The sequence below is a fragment of the Dendrobium catenatum genome, unplaced genomic scaffold (genome assembly GCF_001605985.2).
Source record: "Dendrobium catenatum unplaced genomic scaffold, ASM160598v2 fragScaff_scaffold_1546, whole genome shotgun sequence".
Classification (NCBI taxonomy): Eukaryota; Viridiplantae; Streptophyta; class Magnoliopsida; order Asparagales; family Orchidaceae; genus Dendrobium; species Dendrobium catenatum.
This window is the reverse complement of record NW_021320008.1, coordinates 287,193-305,432: the sequence shown is the minus strand read 5'-3', so window position 1 is coordinate 305,432 and position 18,240 is coordinate 287,193. Positions and strand designations below refer to the sequence as shown.

The window sequence follows — 18,240 nt, the reverse complement described above, 5'->3', positions numbered from 1 at the left end:
TATATGAGAGGGCCTAAAGAAAAATTTTGGTGAGATCTTTCCTACCACCTTGCTGATTTTTTTAGGATTTTGGTTCTTCTAGGGTTCTTTCTTGAAGAATTTAGTGAGAAAATCATATTCTCTTCAGCTTTTTCTTGAAAAAGATATTCCAAATTTAATGAGATCTTTTCTACCACCTTGCAGATTTTTTGAGAAGAGGACTTGGTGTTTTAATATTCTTCTTAATGTATAATTCACTTTATGGATATATACATTTTTTATTGAACAACATAAATCTTGATGTTAATCTCTGTGACTGCTTTATTGTTCTATTTTACATATGATTGTGTGGAGCTAATTTTGTTGCTCCTAGGTTAATCCATTTGACCTCTGGCACTCAAAAGTAAGTGATCTAGACGCTTCCGTTACAAGTGAATGCAAACAATTTATAATATTGCCATCAATATCTCTCAAACAACTTGGAATACATAAATGTTTAACATTCTATTAATTGTAAGTTTTTCAATAATTAGGCGAAAGGAAACTTAATATGAAGAAACCTAAATCTTGCACTTACAGACTGCAATGACTGTGTATGTATAACCAACTGCCCCAAATGATTCATCTCTCACTTTAGCAAGTGTCCCCAAGCAAACTCCAGCTAGGCATAATATTAGATAATCAATTCCTTGTAATCTAGCATCACGCAATCGCTGCTTACCAACCCTGGAAATGGAAAATTATAAAACATCACACAAATGATAATTGAAAGTATGGAAACATCAATCAGATCTTCAACCAACAAAAGAGCAATTGCTCCTATTGAACATCAATCCTCTTTGCCGCCATGAAGTACAGTGAAGCTAGTTTTAAGTATATGTCAGTCGAGAACAATACCTTCCCAAGAAGAGTCTGTACTGCTGCAGAACACCAGGTGTTCGGCGGTTAGATAAATCTTTTGCTTTTGATAAACTCTGCTCAATATGTTCTCTTATATGCTCAATGGCATTCTTAGTATCATTCCAGAGTTCACCAGAAATTGGCTGTTCATTGATTCCACCAGAAGATGTGCTTGCTTGGTTCTGCAGCATGAAAGGGGGTACATTATACCCATTAAGCAGCATCCATCTGAGGGGAAGTTCTCCAACATCGATTCCTGGAGGCTTTATTATGCCCTCTAAGATATCAATGAAGTAGTCTGGAGGATTAACACGCTCAGGGACAACAATCCCAAAATCTGAGAAGTACTCTTCAACTTTCTTCACAGCTCCAAGATATACAATCAAACCACCTTTTGCTAGTATTACCAGGTCATCAAACATTCTGAACAAGGTATAACTGTACGTAGAAAAATATAAAGCATTAATCCAAATAATGATTCTTTTAACAGATAATGCAATGATGCTAATAGTGATGATGATCTAACTATTGTAAAATAAGCTGATGCCATTAGTTAACATGCTTTATTGATTCATGTGCTGCTGTATGAATTGCTGCACGGATTTGATTCCATACCTTAACTTCATTTCCTGTAACTGAATGTCACGGATATGACAAAGAATAGTGCTCTATTTAAAAAAAAACAGCAATGTGGGTAAAACATGCACCAATAAGATGAACATATATATGAATCAGATTATCAGTGAGTCAATGTTAAAAAAAACACCAATGTGGGTCCCACGATCGTTCAGCACTCTCTCTCAAATTGACTAGTATAAATCCACCATTCTAAGCTTACTTGAGATTGCTAAGTACTTTGATGAGAACATCAACGAGTTAATTTCCTGTTGGCACATATGAAGTTCAAATCAACCCATTTTATAGTTTCTCTTTTTATGTAATTTCTATCCATCTCCATATGTTTGATACGATCATATTATATTGGATTATAAGCAATGTGATGATAGATCTATTGTCACAATATACCATCATTGGCCATTCCCATTTGATATTTAAATCTTTCAAAATAACATGGACTCACAGAAGCTCGCTAAATGAAAATTGTTAACCTTTAGGTAAAGAACAAAAAAAAAAAGCAGCTCGCCTCGTATATGTCAAGAAGATCTCGTAAATCCCACAAGGAATCCCGCCGGGTTACTGTGCACTCGGCGCCGCTCACGTCGCCTCCCACGAATCCTGAGAACTCACCTCGATCGTTACTCCGATCACGCCTATAAAACGAAGCAGAGCCTTGCCTTCGGGGACCTCTTCCATTCTTCGCCTCTTCTTTCTCGGTCGAAAGCTCCGAACAACATCCCGTAGCTAGGGGTGTCAATTTTTGACACGACCCGAAACCCGACCCGAAAAAATCTGGGCTCGGGTCGACTCGTTTGTGAAACGGGTCGGGTTCGGATTCAATAAACTGACCCGTTTCAGAAAACAAGTCGGGTTCGGGTTGACCCGGCAACCCGGAAATGACCCGGAAATGACCCGAAAATGACCCGAAGTTGACCCGAAAATCCTCTACCCGGGTATGCTGCCCGCCCTGCCGGAAACATCGAGTGCCCTGCCCGAAGCGTCAGCTGTCAAGTCGCGTTGACGCCTGCAGGGTGCGCGTCCCGAAGCGTCGAGTAGGTCGTCTCGTGCGTGCGTGACTGAGCGCGTCCCGAACCGGCGAACCTGAAGCATCATGTCGACGCCGTCGAGTCACGTCGCTCGCTGGGAGGCTGTTGAAATTTCAGATGAACGTGAGACTTGACTTAGACCTAATTTGAATTCAAAAGAACAAGAATTTGGACTTGCACCAAATGGACCTAAATGAACTTAAACTCAAATGAATTTAAAAAATATAAGACTTGAACTTGATTGAACTCAAAGGACCGCAGGGGACATAGAACAAATCTCAAGCAAGGACTTGATTCGAACTACAAGGTTGAATGAACTTGAATATGAAGCAAGGAACTCGAACTAATTAAAGAACTTGAACCAAACGAAATGCAAAAGACTTTGAGTAAAAAACTTGAACTTGCAAATGAACTACACTTAAACTTGATTTGAGCATCCAATGAACTTGAACTTGCATTTGATTTGCTTGAACTTGCATTTGATTTGAAAATCAAATGATATGAACAAAGATTTGAACAATTTGAACACAAGCAAAGACTTGCAATTTAACTACGAAGGACTTGAACTTGTACTCGGAACTTGAATTATAATGAAGCTTGAGTTTGGATCATAGCAATAAACTCTCAATAAAGATTAAGGAATTATCATTCCATTAGGAGTTGCAAATGCTAATCAAAGAGGGTGATCCATTTGAATTTCATCCAAGCAAGCAAACATTCACCCATGAAGTCATTACAAGCTTTGGCATAAGCTTATTTGAGCGATCATAATCAACCCATAATGAATTGTTCATGAGGGATATACTCATAAACAAGATAAGGGGATCTAATTTCTCTACAAGAAGTATAGTGAACATATTAGCCCACTTATGATTTATATCAATGGCTAAGGTGTGAAAGTAATAGCTCCCCTACAACCAACATCAGCTGTCTCGTAGATACAAACGGCGGCAGCCACAAGTACTAAATGACGCATATGCGAATGTTGCAGGTTATCAATCAACATACATGGGGAGATTATTGATGAATGTAATCCATTCAACATTCAATGTTAATATACAAAGTGAATGTGCTAAATCATCCCTACAAACATACAACGTTATGCCACAAATGATACGACATGTTTGTGAGCAAGGTATGAAGAACATTTGGTAGATGAAGCAACTGCTTTACAATACTTCTACCATCAACATCAGAACATAAGCAACCATTTTCAATCTTGCAAGCAACGAAATAGGAGGGGATGTATAATTTGATCTCGAACAAATATACAGCAATAATTCTTACGAGCATTAGAAGACATGCAAGTAGATGTGGCAGTTCACCAATCAACAATACATAAAGAAGTTAAGAACGTATAGAAGCGCCTACAAGCTATGTAGTAGAAGATAATAGGTGCTTTATCATCCTTGTGGTCAACTCATATACAATGTCAATCAAATATGTTGATCATTTGCAAGCAGTATTTAGAAGATCTACAATATATACAAGTTCTCTACGGAGAGAAGTGGTCATTTTATGGGTAGATGAAGAAAGACTTCAGTAAATGTAGTATCATGTAGTCAATTTCAGTATGTGAAAGAATAAATCTATTTTCCTACCCATAGCAGTAGCGGATGTACTACATGAGCCAAAGACCACAGCAAAGTGCATGAAGAATACAACAGATACAAGCTCCCACGAGCTTCTGTTGGAGCCCCGCTATAAATATCACATACCATCTACGAACAAATGCCAAAGGGACTACATCAAATGCAAATTTCTACGGGCTATCGTAGAAGATCTTTAAAGCATCCAAAACAAAAAGCCCCCGCACATGCACTGTAGTTTGTATACACATAGGTACACAGAAAGGGGGTATGCAACCAAAAACTCGTATGGGCCCCGGCGAGTGTGTTATTGATACACACGTGACGTCTAGGGATGCTACGCGGGTCAATAAGTGAATTCAAATTCGAACCTGATCCTTCTATGAGGATCAATATGAGTCGACGGGGTTCGAACCATCAAACAAATATACGGTTGTGGGGATCGGTATATTTATTTTAATACATTCATATTATGCATTCAAGCCCTATAATTAAAAGAATTCACTAACAAATGTATAAAGCCTATGAAACCCGATCCTATGTTGACATCTCAACAAAGTTGATAAGGTTTAATCCATAAATACAATGAACCCATATTCACCCAGATGAATGCCGCGTTGAACAGAAAATCTCAACTGGAGGGGCTCACTCCGATCATTTCAAATGCCTCCCAAAAATCCAAGCTCCACAAAAATTTCAAAACTCAAATATTTAAAATTGAAATCAACCATCTGAATACTTAAAGCAAAAATTCATTCACCCTCCACAACAGTTTGCTGAGGTGGACAAATTAAAATTTACTTCATCTCACATAGAGCTAATGCCTAGTCGAAAATATCACTAGGATCCATTCTCAAACAATCTTCTGCCAGTAAAGACGTGGTACATGTCCTTTAACCGGCGGTTTTGCGGCCAAATGGCACAACGGGAAAAACGGTTATGACTCGGGGCCCGCTAAACCCAGTGGTTTTACCGTCAAATGGCACCACGAAATACCGGTTATGGCCATAGCAAGTACGTTTCTTAGTGGCATCAAATCCTTGAGATATGAATCAATATGATATGATCGACATGGCACAAAGCCCTCTGTTAGCTAAGGTGGATTCAAATTTGTCCCCTTAGACAAACATTCACCCCATGTCTACAAGGTACCCTTGGACGAAGCAACCCATGGCTGCCGATAAGGTTCCTTCTGTCAGGTTGGGTCGACTACCTCCTCTGACTAAGTAAACCATGGACCATGATGACCCGGGACGACGGAACCCTAGGATCTTGATCGGGTCCATCATCCATTCCCCCACCATCCGCTTTAAGTGCAAGATGGTGAAATTTCTAATTTTAAATATCAAACTTTCTCAAATATCTCAACCCAAATCTTCAAATTCCCAAATATAAATTCATGTTGCTATTGTATGCCAGATAACACGTATCTCTACGTATCTGATTGACGACTAGCCTTAATCAAAAGTTCTCTCTCGTGAGCGGGAGAGGTAATTAACTATAGGGGTTTGCGCCTATAGGAAACCAAAACTCATATCATAAAGTCCTCACAAAATGAGGGCGAAATCTCTGGGTAGTGTCTTATCTACAAACTCATATGCCTTCCAAAATTTACCCCGGAACTTAATTCCATTAAAACTCCCCTCACCGAAGAAAAAGCAATCAGCGGGCGGAGGCTAGGGCCGAATTTTCAGAGCCCACAAAAATAGAGATTTTTATTTTTATTATTGTATTAGTAAAACCGAAATTAGAGAGGCTTATATGAAGCTATACAATTGTTGAGAGGTTTGATGGTGAAGTATAGAGAGAGTAAGGAGGATCTACCTATAATATTTATTGATTTAGAGCAAACATATGATAAAGTTCCAAGAGAAGTGCTCTAGAGTTCTAGAAAAGAAAGGAGTTAATAATACTTATAATCAAGTCATTAAAGATATTTATACAAAAGCTATTACCTGTGTTCAAACATAAGGTGGTTGACCAAGTATTTTCCTATTTCAGTCGGATTACATCAAGGATGAGCTTTAAGCCCATATCCTTTTGCTTTAATCATGGATGTTCTTGCTTTAATCATGGATGTTCTTACTAGACATTTGCAAGAATTATGCCTTGGTGTATACTAGTTGATCATATTATTCTTGTTGATAAGACTAGAAATGGAGTTGAAGAAAAATTTGAATTATGGAGGTTAACCTTAAAGTAAAAAAGCTTTCGTTTAAGCAGATCTAAAACCAAAAAAAGGGAGTGTAATTTTAATAGTAATAGATCTGTATTGTGACATTCTATGAACAAGTCATTAAAAATAGTGCTCGTTTTAGATATCTCACATTTATTGTTCAAAGTAATGATGAAATAGACTTTAGTGTATTTTATTAATTAAGTATGCTGAAATTAAGACTATTTCTTCCCAATATCTTTTTGGCATTTGATTCTAAAAGAGAATAATCATTGTGCCTTTTATAAGATGTTGATTTTTACGTTTTGCCACTCCATTTGTTGGGTAGTGTCATAATAGAATGATTGATAGATGATAAATTTATTCTAAAAGAAAGATGATAATATGTTAATAAAACAATCACGGCATTATTAATCTAAAATAACTTAATGTCAATATTGAATTGTTTTTGCCTCATAGCAATTAAAAGGGTGAGAATAATTCTAACATCATATTTTTACTTAAGATATACCTATATAATTCGAGTATAATCATCAATGAATGTTACAAATCTTGTTACTCCAAAAATATTATGAATTTTAGAAGGCCCCCAAATGTCAAAATAAACAATTAGAAGAAGAGTAGATAAACTAGAATCACCTTCAAGAAAAATAACACAATGATGTTTGGCAATTTCATAAATCTCACAATGAAAATTTGTCCTAATTATATTCAAAAAAGAGAAAACATACATAATAAGATTATGAAAGAGGAATGCTCTAGCCTATAAAAATGTTCCCAAATGACTTCTTTAGTGAAAATGAAATTTATGTCTTCAAGAGGATATAGCACATCTTTTTTTCCAACTTGCCCAATTGTCTTTCCCATAATAAGGTCCTCAAATATATAATGATTTGAAAAACGTCTACCTTGTAGTTATGACCTTTAGTAATTTTATGGATTGATAGAAAATTAACTGGAATATGAGGACCAAGCAGTACAATTTTTAGGATAAATATGAAGAAAATTAAAATATTTCCTTGACCTACAATAGTTATTAGAGAACTGTCGACCAATTTTATTTTTCTATTGCTAGTGTAGGATTTGGAGGTTTAAAAAAGGTTGGAAATATTGATCATGTGATTAGTGGCTCATGAATCTAAGATTCTAGTGTGAGAAATTATTTAAGGAACTAAAAACACGGAAGTTAGAAGTCATCTAAATAGCATGATCTGGATAATTTTCTATTTTAAAGAGTTAGGAAGTTCTTGTATTTGTCGTATCATCATAGCATGTTATCTTGAGATATTGGTAATAATTTAGTTCAATCCAATAAATCTTCATTTTATTAGAGTACGTATTCATAGGAAAATTAACTTATTTGGTTATTGAAATCTTAATTTTGATCTCATAGATGAGAGCAACATCCTTCACTTTGGTTTATCTGACGGTGTCCAAAACTTCATTTGCAATAAAAAAAAATATAAATAGCCACTGATTTAAGGTATCAACATATTCCACAAACATGACATAATCATGGAATCTAGTTCATCCTAAATTACAAATTTTAGGCCTTTCAACTCCAAAGGAGGATCTACAAAATGATAGATCTTTCCCTTTTCTTTTATAAAAGTCTTCACAAAATGAGAACATTTCAAATAATTTCTCTCATTCATACAATACGAAGCTTGTAGCCCCGGCAGTTCATTAGTATGATTTTCACCATTCCTTAGAAAGAAATTTAATGAAATCAGCCATAATGAAGAGAATGAAGAATCTCGATAAAAATGGAGAAAAAAAGAACAAATGTTCGATAATAGAAATACTAACCTCGCTCTGATACCATGTAGAAAAGTAAAAAAAAAAAAACTACTTTGAATTTTATTACTTGACTTCGTATAAAATGTATAAATCTTAATAGAGTTCTCTAAAAACCTTACATAAAAAATAGATCAAAATTGTTTACAAAAAAAAAAAAGAAAAAAATCCTCATTAGGGGCTAGAAACTAGGATGGGAAGACATGCATATTATAATCTTAGGGACATAAGATGATCCATCCAACAGTTAGAACCCTTAATTCATGTGCCCATGGATTCCTATTAAGAATGGTTGGCTTGTGAGTCCCCCAATCCTTCAACATTTGTTAAATATGCAACAAGTATTTGAGTAGATGTAAATAAAAAGGAACTAAAAATTAAATAATCACGTCATGATGAATATTGTATAGACCTGGGTTGGTGAACCACCATGCAGATGTTTACCCCTTCAAGTGCCTCTCGACGAAGAGCTCTTAGAAGTAACTGAGATGAAGCACTATCCAATCCAGATGTGGGTTCATCCAATATCAGCAATGAGGGCTCCATCACCATTTCAAGTCCAACATTCACTCTCTTCCTCTGGCCGCCAGAGATTCCACGCTTTTCTACTGTTCCAACAAGAGAATCTCGAACAGGTTGCAATCCCAAAGATTCAATTACTCTTTCCACAACCAAAACTTTATCAGCCTTTGACATGTCTGCGGAAAGCCTACAGAACATATGAATATATATCAACAACTGCAAATAAAGAAATAAAGAAATTAAACGCCCCATAACAAAATGGAAAGATATATATATATATATTGGGACCAAAGAATCACAATTATCACTTGTCAACAAAAACAACGGCTAAAGAATAATAAAGCGCAACAAAAATGATAAATAAAAATTTGGATTTTATTGCAAAAATGAAGTTGAAATAATTAAATAGTCTTACAAATGCTTCTTGTAGACTATACTTCATTCAACTGCATGAAGGAGATGTCGAACCAACAAAAGTTCAGAAAGAGAAATGTTTAAGTTGTAAGTTCGACAAAACATATCAAAAGAACACATTCATAAAGAGTGCAAGCGTTCGAGAGATTCACCATTCAGAAAAGTGCACTTACAGCACAAACATGTCTAGCCCCAAGGGAAAGATGATAGATTTAGAAGCATCACAAACAATAGCAGTTTTGCCCATTTTCATCAAAGCTACAACCAAAGGATAAAACAAATAAATGAAGCAACTAAATATTCAATTTTGTCTGAAGCATAAAAATCCATTTCTAAGCACGAATTTTAATAAAGTGCATGCATCTCAAAAAAAAAAGGTGGCGCCTGAATTTACTCAGGCTGGCTAAATTGAATATCATATAAGCTCATAATAATGTGCTGACCACAATATTAGATCTAACACATTGCGCCAAACCCGCAGACACTTAGCCCAAATTAAATGCCTAGAAGGCCCTAAGTCGGTTGAACCTACCTATTGAAGGCAAACTTGGCATCTTCCTTTCGTGGCTTATGTGCAACCAAAAAGCCGTTTGCAAGGAAAAAGGTGGGCATAGAAAAGGTGATCACAATAGCTTTGCCACAGCACTAACACTGGCAGGGGACATCAAACTTACACTTTAGGCTTACTTTAACACAACTAATGCGCTCTCAGTTTCTGATTGTGCCAATGTGCACTCATTATCATACAATACATTCCATGAAACTTGAACTTCTCAAACCTATTATGCATCTATTATTCCATTTCACGAGACATGCATCTCAAAATGTTCTTCTTGAGGAGAGGACTTGATCCATGTAAAAATAGCATGGCACTGACAGCAATTTCCCGCGACCCCATTCAAAAGGCAATAAACCTTATCAAAATTATCTAATACAATCTAGCCATCGATACTCCAATCCATCACCAAATTATCGCCTACAACTAGCATATTAAGATCATCAATGGGAAAGAATCACCAAAAATTTCTCAGATCAACCATACCTCAAGTTAACAAGCAACGTTAGCCTAGCAGGCAACAACATCGTATGATCATAATTTGATCATACGAGGGTCTCCACCAACTATTTTTGATAAATATGAAGAATATTTTTTTTTAAGACGAATCCTTCATAAAAAACTAAAAATAGGCCCAAATTAGCTCATCTGAAAGCTTTTTTCTAGTTTTGGAATAGTCCAAATTGATCACTTAGGAAAACCAAACTCCTTAAGCCTCCTCTCAATAAATGAAAGCCGGTAGTAGTTTTTCTTAAAGTAAATAGCACAAGTAATCAAATTCCCCCTAATAATAGGGTATTGTTTATCTATATATGGTGTTGAGACTTCCTATAGGGCCAAATCCACACAATGATCACCCCTACTTTTGTAGGAGGGTACTCTCTATTAAGAAGGTTACTTAGGTTAACTTTTAGCCTTTTATTTTTAGTTTTGAATTCGGCTAACTTTTAGCCTTATATTTTTTGTTTTTAAATTTGAATTTGATTGAAAAGAGGGAGGTAAAGCCAATCAAACTCCTATAATTCGCTCACCTTGGGTTTAGAAGTGGATATAATCTACCAATGTCATAGGGCTTTGAGTTTAACATTCAGGGAGCCTAATTAACAAAAACTATTCTCTTTTCAAGTATCCCAATAGACTAAGTGAGAGAGTGTATTAAATATAAGTTCCTCATCTCAACTTTAATTTGTTTATCACCTAAGGACTTATCATACCAACTTGATAGAATGGTTCACAGGTGCATAGCATGCCCACTAATAATTCTAAGATGCAAGACATGAATGTTAAGGGCTGCAAGGCATGTCATGACCATCAATTATTCATGCAATTTAGTTTGCGCAGAATGAGCATCTCTAAACACATGAGATTTTTTTAGTTTGGTTTTACTTAGTGATCTCACTAGCCTAAAAGTTGGCCCGAGTTCAATTATTTTTAGGGCTTGATAACATTAGAGCTAGCCCAGAGTGATGTAGGATATTTTAAGGTCTCGTGTCATTAATGCAATCTAATATGAGATGCATAATAAAACACACCAAAAGGCCACAATTAGTATGTTTCCAACTTTCAACTTTAGCAAATATTAGTTATGCTAATGAAAAATAACAAATACATTTTTTTTAATTCTAAAAGATAATGTAATAACAATCAAGATCTGAAATCTCAAAAGAAAAATTGTAAGCAAATATAAAATCTCAGCAACAATCCAAATTCACACCACAAAAAGAAACATGGCATGCAGGACAAAGCTTCAAGCACATCGTTGAGACTAATAGCTAAAAATATTCATTAGGAAAAAGAAAAACTGACAATACATTTTTTTTCACCAGCAGTTGAACTTGAATTACTAAATTGCACTATATATGCTGTTATTAAGGTCATATACTCTAGCAGTATAATTTCAAAATCATGATAATTGATGCATGTCAAAAAATATTGACATATTTTCTACGGTACCTGCACCGTGCGCTAAACCATAGGTTTTCCTCTACCGTCAAGTTTCCATGCACAATATCATCCTGTGGCACGAATCCAATGATTTTTTTATATGAACGTATGGACTCTACTTCACCATTTATAAGAACTGAACCGCTAACATCAAAACCTGTTGTCTTTCCAGCGAGAGCACTGAGAAATGTAGTCTTTCCCGCCCCTGATGGTCCCATAACAGCAGCTACACGACCAGGCATTAGCTTCCCAGTTACGCTCTTCAGGAGATGCTTTTTACTCCCTTTCAAAGTAAGGGTTAAGTCATTAAAAGCAATTTCGATTTCAGGCCTGGTCCTTCTTTCAATATCAGCGGCCATTGAAATTACTCCTGAAAAGGTCAAATTATTGGTTTGCTGCTGCATGACCTTCTCTTTTTCAATTTGACCATAAGCATACTTGAAGATCTGGCTACGAGTATGTATTTTCTTTCCTTTGGTCATATTTTTCTTTATATTTTTATCTCCAATTTGCAAATTGAACCCACCACTACTACCAGGGTCGTCCTCAAGTGAATGTACCAACTGAATCACATGGTTTGGCTCCTTATTGCTTGATGTAGATGGTTTTGAGTGTATTGGGAGTACGTCTGAAGTATCTTGACCAGAACTTTTAACCGAATGCTTGCGGGAGAATGTGCGTGATAATTGAGTCTGAAGTTCGACTGCATGCTTTTTTGCAATATCTTTAGCAGCTTTCCACTTCTCCCGAGCTTGCGCTGTTTCTCTAGCACATATGGCAGCAGCTTCCCTGGATTTGGCTTGTCTCCTATCGCGATTTGTTAGAATTTGGCCAGAGAAGTTGTAAATAATCAACAAAATCAAACTCATTGCAACCTACAAACAATGTGGAATGGTCAAATAGTTCATAAAAGGAGTCCAATAATGACCAAAAATATGAAATATCATATTTATCATGAAATCATCAAAGAGAATTATATTTGGTATAATAAAAATATTATGTACCAATGATGAAAATTTGTTGGAAGTGAGCGAAAACTTAGCAGAAACGCATGCATAACAAGCACAACTTCATTAACAGTTTGAGGCGGCATATTTTTTTCCACTAAAATACATTAGATTTTAAAAATTGGGTCTCCCAAATTGTAATGATGTGACTTCCTAAAAGCAGCTAGTGCAATAGTTAAGCAACATGAAACCAATAGTATTTCTGAATTCTCCTAAGAAAGATCTGAGCTATTCTTAGGCCTGTGCAAATGCATGGATCTCAGTTCCTGTGGAGAAGTATGTCTGGGTGTAAAAGATGTCTAGAAATGTAAATAATTTGACCATTGTAAAAACACTTCGCCCAAGAGAAAGTGTGGACCTCCGAAAGGACACCGCTCAGCTGCAGAGTGCAGAGGATATACGACCGCACCACCCCGAGGGATAGAGACAATTGCGGGCGTCCGCGCTCCTCGCAAACGGGCCGATGGAAGGGCATATTAGATCGTACATACGACTTACCATTGAGGATAGTGGCTCTCGCCAGCGCACCCCGATGGGTAGTAATATATACGACGTGAACAAAACAACGGGTTCCCCCACCAGATACATCAGCTCGAAGTGGGGTTTATTAGATGGTGGAATTCAGTTTCCCACGCCGCAAACCCCTGTGGTTAATTACATCTCAGGCTGGAGCCTGAGAACACTCTCGATTAAGGATCATACATTATCATTTCAAAAATGGGATTAATTACCGATTTTATTGATTAGTTATTAATAGATTAAGACATGAATCCTAGGAAAATGTGTCACCAAGTTTTCTATGTTTTAAAGTCTCTATCCTAAAAGAAATATGCACCCTAAGTCTATGTTATATAAGACTCGGTCCTTAATTTTTGTCCTTAGGTGTCACTAAAGTTATGGGACGAGAAAGATGTGTTTCTAACCCTTAGGACATTCGTACATATGTCAACAGGTTTAGAGATCTAAAATAAAAGAAAGCAATCCTAGTTATAAATGAAGTTTCTATAGGATCCTAAAAGGTAGGGAGCGCGCAACCATGAGGGCCCCTAAAGGTTTTCTAAGTTTAAGGAGACTTACAGCACCGGGGGCTATGACCCGGTGGTTCCGCACGTAGCGCCCCCACTAGACTGAATGGGGGCGACTGATGCTCGGATTTGACTGTCCATGCTCCTTCAACTAGTGCTCCAATGCTCCTTCCTTTCTTACTCTCCAAAGAAAGCACCTTTTTGTTATTTGCATATCGAGTGAGTCACTTGCCATTTGAATGGCCCCTTGGTCTTAAACCTCTCCTCTTGCAGGTTATCTCCCTCTCTCAATTCTCTCCTATGCCAAAACAGCCCACCAAAATAAAAGCCAAAACTAAAACCAGGGAGGAGGAGAGAAGTTCTGCTATTATGAAGAAGATCAGTCGGCGGCCAGGGCAAGGGGTCCGTCAGCCTAGCTGGGGATTCTTGCAAACTGGAGGGAGGCGAGAGAGGGGTTCAGCCTTCTCTGGTTCCGACTGGGAGAGACGGAGAGGGAGGTGGCATGCCCAGGGCGTCTCCTCTGCTTGTGCGAACTAGAGAAAATCCCCATTTTAGAGCCTAAAGGTATCTCATAAATGCTCGTTAATCCCGAGATTACACGATTAAATTGAAGTAACAGCACATTATTTGAATTTAGATGAGATCTCTATCGTCGGTTTGATTTCTTCATTTGAGAACAATTTAAATCGTTTAGAAAAGTCAAATGGGTGTTAATTGAAATTAAATTACCTCTATTGAGCTGAAATCCTTAATTAATGAAATTAAACTAGGATCAATGCAAACTCTATTTTGAATCGGGCTCGACGAGCTTGATTAAATCAATCAAAGGCCCTCGAGGGCACTTGAATGAAAATAAATGTCAACAGAAAGGTACTAGACAGAAGTCTATAACAACCATAAATATGTAGGAAAATAGTTATCAACACCCGTGAGTAGCTGTTTAGACAAAAATCATTGGCAAAGGACCCAAGTTTTAATAAAGTTTGAAATGACTTTGGAGCAAGATGGTCTAGGGTTTGAGTTTTTCTAAAGAAATTAGAATAACACGATGCATCTACATCATGCAAGGGAACTTAAAATTTGAAGATCAAAGACCACTGTTAGAAATAAATATAAATGGGTATTTTAGTAGGCATTAGGTAACTAGGTCTATTTGATTGTTTATAAATAGACTCATTTAGAAAGAATTAGGGCATGCAAACAAAAATGTAGAAGCTCAAGAAATTTGGAAACACTTGAGCTTTGGCTTAGTAAAATTAAGAGAACATAGATTTACGGCAAAAGCTCAATATTAATAAAGAAGAATTGATGTTAAAATAATACAACATGACTGAAAGATTTAAAATATTTTGAAGACGGGATCATAACATACATAGCTTCATGAAAAGTGTTGTACCCCATAAGTGAACATGTAATATATTGAATAAAAAGTTTATAATGTTCGAGTGCTTGTAGAAGGATAAAATAAACACAATCAAATGTGTGCAAATCTTTGTAATTAGGATGCTACAAAAAGAGACGATAATAAGAAAAATCAAACTCTATATATTTAACAAACTTCCATGCTCAACGCACCAACCTAGAATTTAGGTGGGACTAAAGATTCTAGTAATAAGGTTCCAACAACATTTAAGAGGTGGCAATTTTTACGTTAAGCAATACCATTTTGTCATCCCTGTAGTCAAATTTTAGTACTTTAATGTAAGATAAAAATTAAGTCTCAACATAAATAATATATTTTTGAAGGACCGTGAATACTTCATATTATGACGAAGAAAGTAAATGCAGGTATATTTATCATTATCATCTGTGAATGTTAAAAATTATGCATAATTTGCATGCAAAATAACAAAGATGAAATTTCATACATCATTATGAATGCAATTAAATATATTTTCAGCTTGACTACAATACAATGGGAAAAATGCTCTTAATCTTCTCTATTTTACAAAAAGCACTCAAATGAGGGATGAGAACTAAATAAATCTTTCTTTTGCAACAAATAAGAGTTTATTAATGACATAAATTAGTTAAATTTGGAATACATTATTCTAGAGAATATTACTCTGATTAAACTTTAGACCTATTCATGAGTATTTTCTCAGTCGCCTAATCTTGTACCAGGGGTGGAACTAACCTTAACTTTCAGGGGGGCAAACTTATAAGTAACTGTCGATGGTACAAGGGGGCAGCGCCCCCTGGCGGGGTACTCCGAAACAAATTTTGGTTATAAGGATATTTTTGAAATTCAAATTAATAAATAAAATGATGAATTCTCTTTACTATTTGTTGGAGGCAATTGCCTAAAGAGTAAAGACCATAGAATTTTAAAACTTTTAGAGGGGGCAATTGCTTAAAAACCCTTGTAATAAAGACTAAAAAATAAATGGACAGACAAATTACCTAAAGAAAAATATAATAAAGAATTTTTTTTTTATTTTTTTAGGGGGGGTAATTGTCCCCCCTGAGCTCAAGGGGATCCACCCCTGTCCTGTACAATACAATCATCATAAGAAAAATGAACATCACAATTAGTATCAATCAATTTACCAACTAAGATAAACTTAGTAGGGAGCTTAGAAGATATAAGGCCATCTTTCTCTAAATAATTAATATCCCCAATAGTTCTAATAAGTAATTGACTACCATTAGCAATATGAATAGATGATGATCTAAAATATGGCCGAATATTATAAAGATGTGAAGTAAAAGTTAAATTAATTTGAATCACAAGAATTCACAAGTCAGGATAAAAAGGATAGTGCATTCATAACTTGGAGCCCTAAAGTTGACAAGCTTTAATTATCATCTATTAAACCAATCATAAAAAAACTTTAGCTTTGTCCGCAACTGCAAAATCTACAAAATCTGAAATGTTCCTAAGCAGTAGTATCCAACAGGACAACACGGATTGCTTACTTTTCTAAAGCAATAAATTACTGAACTATAATATGAAATCAAATTTAGATTCGGTAAAAAAAAATAAAGAGATGACGTACCATTAGCAAAACACCAAATATAGTAATATCTTGGTTGACAGAATTTGGTTTACATGAGCTCTTTTTAAAGCATCCTGCATAAATCAAAAGTAATCAAAACAGCTGATAAAACAAGTATATAAAAAATAATTACGAAAAACAAAGCACAAAATTAATTATTAGGACGTTTCCAAACTGTTAAGATCCAGTGGTGAGACTTTAATAAATGAATGATAGCATCTATATAGTGCAGTGGGCTGCAGAACTTGAATTTTGAGTATCAAACGACCTGCATGAAAGTTAGAAATACTTCTAAAATAATTCATGGAATTTTTTATTTGCTGACATCCAGCTACTATGATGTAGTGGATCGGTGGAATAAAGAGCTGCTATAACAAAACCAGAGAACAATCTAATAACTCAAAAGAGAATGTATATTTTTCTATATATCCTCCTCTTACATATTACCCTTCTATATAGCTTTTTCATTGTATTTGAACACAATAGCTCATGTATATATATCCTTAATGACTTGAATATAAGCATTATTAACTCTTTTCTTTTGTAGAACTCTCTAGAGCACTTCTCTAAGAACTTTATCATATACTTTCTCTAACTCAATAAATATCATATGTATATCATCCTTCCTGTCTCTATACTTCCCCATCAAATCTCACAATAAATGTATAGCTTCTATAGTAAACCTACTCGGTATTAATCCAAACTAATTTTGGGAAACATTAGTATCATGTCGTAACCTATGCTAAAATACTCTCTCCCATTACTTTAATGTATGACAGATTAACTTAATTTTTCTATAATTGCACACTCTTGAGCATCATCTTTATTCTTCAAAATAAGAAGCAATACACTCTTACACTCATCTAACATTTTTTTAATCTTCAAAATAATATTAAAAACATTATTAATCCAATAAATTCCTTTATCTCCTGAGCATTTCCACATATTTATTGGAATATCATCAGATCCAACTACTTTTCCACGCTTCATTTTATTTAAAGTCTCTCTAACTTTGGTTTTACTAATATGATGATAAAAATAAGAATTTTTATTATTTTTTAGGGTGCTAAGATCACTAAATCGTATTGTCACAATTTGTATTGAAAAGCTTATCGAAATATTTCATCCACCTATATTGAATATTCTCTTCTAAGAAAAGTACTTATTAATCTTCATCCTTAATGCATTCTACTTAAACTAGATTCTTATTTCTCATATATTTCTATTTGGCTAACTTATACATACATCTTTCTTCATTCTTAGTATCTAATATATTATATAAATCACTAAAAGCTAAATGTTTTACATTGCAAATTGCTTGCTTAGACTCTCTATGAGCCCCTCTATATCATTCCCAATTTTCTGAGTTTTTGCATCTAAATTGATTTTTATAACTAAGCTTCTTAATTTTGATAGTTTCTTGCACATTTTGATTTCAACACCAACTATTTTTACTATTAGAAGCTTTTTCTTTTGATATTTAAAATATATACTTTGCAATATAATTAATATCACTAACAACTTTTTTTCACATAAAATTAGCTTCCTCATGAACAATTATATCTTGAGATCTTGAATTTTACTTTCAAAAATATTTTTATTATCATTCTTTAAATGTCTCATCTAATCCTAAGAAAATATTTACTTTATTTTTCATATTCCACCACT

The 18,240-nt window shown here is 35.1% G+C and overlaps 1 protein-coding gene across 2 annotated transcripts in view; it reads right to left on the bottom strand.

Annotated features, from left to right (window-relative positions):
* The window catches only part of LOC110106354 (ABC transporter G family member 28), a 31,581-nt gene that overhangs the window by 5,122 nt on the left and 8,219 nt on the right, over positions 1 to 18,240 (bottom strand). For both annotated transcript variants that reach the window (XM_020836235.2, XM_028700508.1), the window contains 5 exons: positions 16,573 to 16,646; positions 11,551 to 12,416; positions 8,518 to 8,814; positions 877 to 1,317; positions 557 to 705 (listed from right to left, as the gene is read on the bottom strand). In XM_020836235.2, coding sequence (XP_020691894.2) covers positions 557 to 705; positions 877 to 1,317; positions 8,518 to 8,814; positions 11,551 to 12,416; positions 16,573 to 16,646 — 1,827 coding nt within the window. The remainder of the gene's footprint in view (positions 1 to 556; positions 706 to 876; positions 1,318 to 8,517; positions 8,815 to 11,550; positions 12,417 to 16,572; positions 16,647 to 18,240) is intronic.